This window comes from Labeo rohita, unplaced genomic scaffold (assembly GCF_022985175.1).
Source record: "Labeo rohita strain BAU-BD-2019 unplaced genomic scaffold, IGBB_LRoh.1.0 scaffold_2218, whole genome shotgun sequence".
Lineage (NCBI taxonomy): Eukaryota > Metazoa > Chordata > Actinopteri > Cypriniformes > Cyprinidae > Labeo > Labeo rohita.
Genome location: NW_026128460.1, coordinates 1,995 through 9,027, shown reverse-complemented (window position 1 = coordinate 9,027; position 7,033 = coordinate 1,995). Strand labels below are relative to the sequence as shown.

Genomic DNA, 7,033 nt, shown 5'->3' with positions numbered 1-7,033 from the left:
TGCCTGTTCTCCACTAGGTGGCCCACATTCAATTACTGTAACACATTGTAGACAAAGGAATATTTCACCCAATATGAATTATTTCCATTAATTTACAGGTGGATTAATTCTTTAAAGCCTAAAAAAAAGAACAACATTATAAAGCAACATTATATTATCATTATAATATCCCACACAAGAGAAAAGTCAAACGTATTAGAATGACATTAGAATGAGTAATGACAGAATTTCCCCTTTTTTGTGCGACTGTTTCTTTAATGAATCAGCTTAAATATGATTAAACACAAGGCAAGCTGTTACAGAGAAAATGCTGCATGTGTATGTAAAAGTAAGCAGCTTGAATGGTTATTTAAAAAAAAAATTTTATTATTACAGCAGATAAAACAAAGCAGTTAAACATGTTTTAACACATAGCACATAAGCTAAAGAAGAACATCTAATAGTAGATTTTTTTTTTTTTTTTTTTTTTTTTTTTTTTGCTTAAATAAACATACATAATATATATTTCTTATTTTATAGATAGATATTATGATAGATATTAGGATAGATCTGCAGCATCCTCTAGGCCTCCATTGGCTCAGTCCACTATCTCCTTCAGATCTGGGGGAAAGATGATCATTTTATGAGTTTTTTAATTAGTACATAAACATATTGAGATGTCGTATTAATATTAGGGTTGTACCTTTCAGACGCGCTGGAATCCAGCGCGCATCTGGATCAGAGCAGATCTTATCCGTCTCTGTGTAGAATCTGCATGACCGATAAAATGAAATTGAAAACAATATCATGCATATTAATGACTGTGAAATAACAGTGTGTAGAGAGAGCTTACATTATGGCATCCACACATGGACTCAGAGCATTCTGTTGCTTGTATCCAACCAGTTTAACTGTAGGAGGGATCCTTGCTCTCGACACCTCTTTACAGCAGCTCACTCCAACACGAGTGGGTCGACGATCTGAAAGAGAGACCGAGATTGAAACACCTGTTGTGTGGATACTGTACGTGTGAAAACGAAATGATCGTGATATCGATAAGGACTCCATCAAAGAAAACAAAACCACACTACAGTTAAATGCAATATATTGTAATGGATTCACTATTGTTACAAGGGTTGTACATACAAAAAGGGAAATTCTGTAATTTACTCACTCATGTTTTTCCAAACCTGTGTATAAATTTATTTCTTCTTTTGAAGACAAAAAAAAGATATTGAGGAATTTTGTTAGAAAAACAAAGGGGTTCCCATTGACTTCTATAATATTTCTAGTACATACAATGGAAGTCAATGGGAACTGAATTTTTTTAGGTACTAAAGTATTTTAAAATATCTTCTTTTGTCTTCCACAAAAAGACATAAATTCATACAGGTTATTAGGAATAACATGAGGATGAGTAATGATAACCAAATTTGCATTCTGGGTAGATTATGCATTTAAACATCAGCACTAGTCAACATGTTGGTGTGAATTAAATGAATCTAAAATGCAGTCTGAGTATAAAAAAAGTATACAAAAGCATCATAGAAACTTACAGTTGCTTTGCTGTGCAGTAACGCACACAAGAACCATCATCATCAGAGCTAATTTCCAGCAGAGCTGCATGATGTTGGTGTAAAATATTCAGATAAGATGAAGATGCTTGCAGGTTAGCTTAGTTTTGAACGTGCTATCTGGACTCAGGTCTTTTTATATGATATTTTTCAAGACAGGATATTCACTTCCTTTACCTCTCTAACCAGTAAGAGTAGCCTGCAGACCCCATGTGACAAACAGTAAAATTCATGAACACAGCACTATGAGATCCTACAAATTTAAGGCTCTTCCTAAGGTTTCTCATTAATGGTGGCCTATGAAAAGACAGTGAGATTGATTTTGATATTGAAGTATCATGTGCTGCATGTTTAGTTGTACAGTAGCAGTCAGATGGAAATGTAATGTGTCACAAACTTACCACCACCCTTTTGAAACCATTGCATCAAGTGATCATCGAAGCATTCACACCTCTCAAAAAAAAACAACAACAACCACAATGCATTAAGTTTTTCCCGTCAGCATAATTTACGAGAAACTAATATCCTCCCTTGAAATGCAAAACAGGCCACAATACATGAAATGAGTTTAGGGGTAAATAAGCTTAGCTGAAACTTATGTTTTAAGTTGGAGTGCTGAGTTTCTGATTTTGATGCATGTTTATTAGCTTTAAAAAATGTGTATATACTACCAGTCAAAAGTTTTTGAACAAAGATTTTTTAATGTTTTGAACAGTAAAATTCACCAAGCCCGCATTTATTTGATTCAATTTACAGCAAAAAAGTAAAAAAAAAACAAAAAATTTTGAAATATTTGTACTATTTAAAATAACCCGCTTTCTATTTGAATATTTTAAAATGTAATTTATTTAAAAGTTGAATTTTTAAAATCATTATTCCAGTCACATGATCCTTCAGAAATCATTTTAATATTCTGATTTGCTGCTCAGAAAACATTCATTATTATTATTATTATTATTATTATTATTATTAATGGAAAACAACTGAGTAAATGTTTTTATCAGGTTTCTTTTTTGAATGAATAGTTCAGAATAACAGCATTTAAATAAAATAAAATTTTTGTAATATTAACTGTTTTTATCATCAATTTTGATCAAGAAAAATAATGCTAAAAGTATGAATTTTTTCCCCCCAAAAAGCATATTAGAATGATTTCTGAAGGATCATGTGACACTGAAGACTGGAATAATGATGCTGAAAATTCAGCTTTGATCACAGGAATAAATTTCATTTTAAAATATATTTGAATAGAAAAAGTTATTTTAAATAAAAATATTTTTCAGTGTACTTTTGCACCCTTGCTGAGTATTTTCTTTAAAAAAAACATTAAAAAAATCTTACTGTTCAAAATTTTTTTTTTTTTTTTTTTGACTGGTTTTAAACTGATTTGTATGAGAACAAAACTGGAATTTCTTTCTATTTGATGATGCAATTGAACTGCTGCAATCTGAAACTACAAATAAACTCTGATCAGCATTTACTGCTTGTGGTTGACACTTCTGAATGTGTGCAAGAGGTCCTTCCTTAGACATGAAGCTAGTTTATTCGTTTCTTTGTGGCTGGTTGCTGGCTATGCAATATTTATTGTAATTTGTACTATTGATTATGTACATTTCATCCATTAACAGATGTAACACTCTGTAGCATGAATAAATTGATACAGTATAAACTTGAGCACTGATGTTGAGAAAGTCCTTTTTAATTTTTCCTTTTTTTTTTTCTCTTGATTTTGATTTTGTCTCTGTTTTCCACATATTCATGTATATTAGACTTCTCAGCTACCTGTATATTAGATATTAAAAACACAATAGCTGAACGCTTCTTTAACATCACACAACACTTGGTACTTTTATGTCCCAGTGGTTGATTTTTATTAACAGATTTCATTTATTTTCTCATATGAAGTTGACATTCAACCTCTCTTGAAATATTTAATTATGCCTTCATTTATAAATGATCCTTTTTTGAATGTCTTTTATGTATACATTCAATGAAAACTCTGTAAAATAGGGTCCAAACACTTATAAATATGAGAAATTTTATCATATTGATTTTTCACAGGTGTTTCCCCCACATTTTGAATTACGCTTTGCAGTGTGTTGTGTTTTAGTGTTAAAGAAAATGTCCTTAAACATTAAATTAACAGTACGTTTTCCAATTTTCTGCTGTTTTTTCTTATAATGTATTTTTACTATAATATCCATAAATCAGACTTTCAATCATCAAATATAAAATTCATAAGCTGATTTAAATTTAATTTTTATCACAATAACTTCTCCCACAAATATATAATAATGATAAAAACTACACAAAACCAAAAGTGCTCATAGCTGAAGAAACACCCAGTTAAAATAGTGTAAATACATCACCAGTCAAAAGTTTTTGAACAGTAAGATTTTTAATGTTTTTTTTAAAGAAGTCTCTTCTGCTCACCAAGGGTGCATTTATTTGATCCAAAATACACTAAAAGCAGCAATATTGTGAAATATTTTTACTACATAAAATATCTGCTTTCTATCTGAATATATTTTAAAATGAAATGTATTCCTGTGATCAAAGCTGAATTTTCAGCATCATTACTCCAATCTTCAGTGTCACATGATCATTTAGAAATCATTCTAATATGCTTTTTGGGGGGGAAAGAAATTCATACTTTTAGCAAGGATGCTTTAAATTGATCAAAAGTGATGATAAAAACATGTATAATGTTACAAAAGATTTCTATTTCAGATAAATGCTGTTATTCTGAACTTTCTGTTCATTAAAGAAACCTGAAAAAAAAAATCTACTCAGTTGTTTTCCATTAATAATAATAATAATAATAATAATAATAATAATGAATGTTTTCTGAGCAGCAAATCAGAATATTAAAATGATTTCTGAAGGATCATGTGACTGGATTTGATTTGATGATTTAAAATTTCAACTTTTAAAATCACAGGAATAAATTACATTTTAAAATATATTCAAATAGAAAGCAGTTATTTTAAATAGTACAAATAATTCAAAATACTGTTGAAATTTACTGTTTTTGCTGTACTTTGAATCAAATAAATGCGGGCTTGGTGATTTAAAAAAAAAAAAAAAAACATTTAAAAAAAATCTTTACTGTTCAAAAACTTTTGACTGGTAGTGTATAAACATTTTTTGTTAGTTAATAAACATCCAGTTGCATCAAAATCAGAAACTCAGTACTTCAACTTAAGACATACTTTTCAGCTAAACTTCTTTAACCCCTAAACTCATTTCATGTATTGTGGCCTGTTTTGCATTTCCTTACTACTCAAGGGGGGGATATTAGTTTCTCATAAACTATGCTGACGGGTAAAACTTGCATTGTGGTTGTTGTTGTTTTTTTTGAGAGGTGTGAATGCTTCGATGATCGCTTGATGCAGTGGTTTCAAAAGGGTGGTGGTAAGTTTGTGACACATTACATTTCCTTCTGACTGCTACTGTACTGTACATCTCTTAAAAGACCTCCACATAATAGTTCACCCACATAATCAACACCATCTAACTGACCAACACCAAAATACCTTTGATTTGGACACCAAGAACTATGGCCTGGACTTCTAGATTAATCACCGTTGCAGTTCTGATCGCCCTCATGGGATGTTTCATTGGTGCACAAGGCAACTGTAAGTAACTAAACATGCAGCGCATGATACTTCAATATCAAAATCAATCTCACTGTCTTTTCATAAGCCGCCGTTAATGAGAAACCTTAGGAAGAGCCCTAAATTTGCAGGATCTCATAGTGCTGTGATCATGAATTTTACTGTTTGTCACATGGGGTCTGCAGGCTACTCTTACTGGTTAGAGAGGTAAAGGAAGTGAATATCCTGTCTTGAAAAATATCATAGAAAAAGACCTGAGTCCAGATAGCACGTTCAAACCAGAAGCTAACCTGCAAGCATCTTAATCTTGTGGTTATCTGAATATTTTACACCAACATCATGCAGCTCTGCTGGAAATTAGCTCTGATGATGATGGTTCTTGTGTGCGTTACTGCACAGCAAAGCAACTGTAAGTTTCTATGATGCCTTTTTAAACTTTTTTATACTCAGTCTTTGCATTTTAGATTCATTTAATTCACACCAACATGTTGACTAGTGTTGATGTTTAAAGGCATAATCTACCCAGAATGCAAATTTGGTTATCATTACTCATCCTCATGTTATTCCTAATAACCTGTATGAATTTATGTCTTTTGTGGAAGACAAAAGAAGATATTTTTAAATACTTTAGTACCTAAAAGTTTCAGTTCCCATTGATTTCCATTGTATGTACTAGAAATATTATAGAAGTCAATGGGAACCGAAACTGTTTTTCTAACAAAATTCCTCAATATCTTTTGTCTTCCAAAGAAGAAATACATTTATACACAGGTTTGGAAAAACATGAGAGTGAGTAAATTACAGAATTTTCCTTTTTGTGTGTACGACCCTTGTAACAATAGTGAATCCATTACAATATATTGCATTTAACTGTAGTGTGGTTTTGTTTTCTTTGATGGAGTCCTTATCGTTATCACGATTATCTCATTTTCACACGTACAGTAGGTATACACACAATAGGTATAGAGTGGAGATTTCAATCTCGGTCTCTCTTTCAGATCGTCGACCCACTCGTGTTGGAGTGAGCTGCTGTAAAGAGGTGTCGAGAGCAAGAATCCCTCTTACAGTTAAACTGGTTGGATACAAGCAACAGAATGCTCTGAGTCCATGTGTGGATGCCATAATGTAAGCTCTCTCTACACACTGTTATTTCACAGGCGTTAATATGCATGATATTGTTTTCATTTCATTTTATCGGTCATGCAGATTCTACACAGAGAAGAATAAGATCTGCTCTGATCCAGATGCGCGCTGGATTCCAGCACGTCTGAGAGGTACAACCCTCATATTAATACAACATCTCAATATGGTTATGTACTAATTAAAAAACTGATAAAATGATCATCTTTCCCCCAGATCTGAAGGAGATAGTGGACGAAGACAACTGAGGCCTAGAGGATGCTGCAGATCTATCCTAATATCTATCATATTATCTATCTATAAAATACGAAATATATATTATGTATGTTTATTTAAGCAAAAAAAACTACTATTAGATGCTCTTTAGCTTATGTGTGTTAAAAGATGTTTACCTGCTTTGTTTTATCTGCTGTAATAATAAAATACTTTTTTTTTTTTAAAATAACCATTCAAGCTGCTTACTTTTACATACACGCGCAGCATTTTCTCTGTAACAGTTTGCCTTGTGTTTAATCATATTTAAGATGATTCATTAAAGAAATAGTCGCACAAGAAAGGGGAAATTCTGTCATTACTCATTCTGATGTCATTCCTAATACGTTTCACTTTCTCTCTTGTGTGGGATATTATAACAATAATATAATGTTGCTTTATAATGTTGTTCTTTTTTTGGCTTTAAAGAATTAATCCACCTGTAAATTAATGGAAATAATTAATATTGGG

At 31.6% G+C, this 7,033-nt stretch overlaps 1 protein-coding gene across 2 annotated transcripts; it reads left to right on the top strand.

Moving 5' to 3' along the window:
* Positions 1-4,980: 4,980 nt before the first annotated feature.
* LOC127159504 (C-C motif chemokine 8) lies at positions 4,981-6,744 on the top strand. 2 transcript variants are annotated; one of them, XM_051102314.1, is made up of 4 exons: positions 4,981-5,191; positions 6,169-6,295; positions 6,377-6,444; positions 6,527-6,744. In XM_051102314.1, the coding sequence occupies exons 1-4, from the start codon at positions 5,113-5,115 to the stop codon at positions 6,556-6,558; spliced, it is 306 nt and encodes a 101-aa protein (XP_050958271.1). In that variant the 5' UTR covers positions 4,981-5,112; the 3' UTR covers positions 6,559-6,744. The 2 variants fall into 2 exon arrangements, with proteins under 2 accessions (XP_050958271.1, XP_050958272.1); XM_051102315.1 differs by lacking the exon at positions 4,981-5,191 and adding an exon at positions 5,409-5,579.
* The last annotated feature ends 289 nt before the right edge of the window (positions 6,745-7,033 follow it).

Excerpts from the sequence above, each read along its gene's own strand:
- LOC127159504 (XM_051102314.1), top strand. The coding sequence starts at position 5,113 with ATGGCCTGGACTTCTAGATTAATCACCGTTGCAGTTCTGATCGCCCTC. Across the intron at positions 6,296-6,376 it reads CCATGTGTGGATGCCATAAT|ATTCTACACAGAGAAGAATA; the intron begins GTAAGCTCTCTC and ends TCGGTCATGCAG. Across the intron at positions 6,445-6,526 it reads GATTCCAGCACGTCTGAGAG|ATCTGAAGGAGATAGTGGAC; the intron begins GTACAACCCTCA and ends TCTTTCCCCCAG.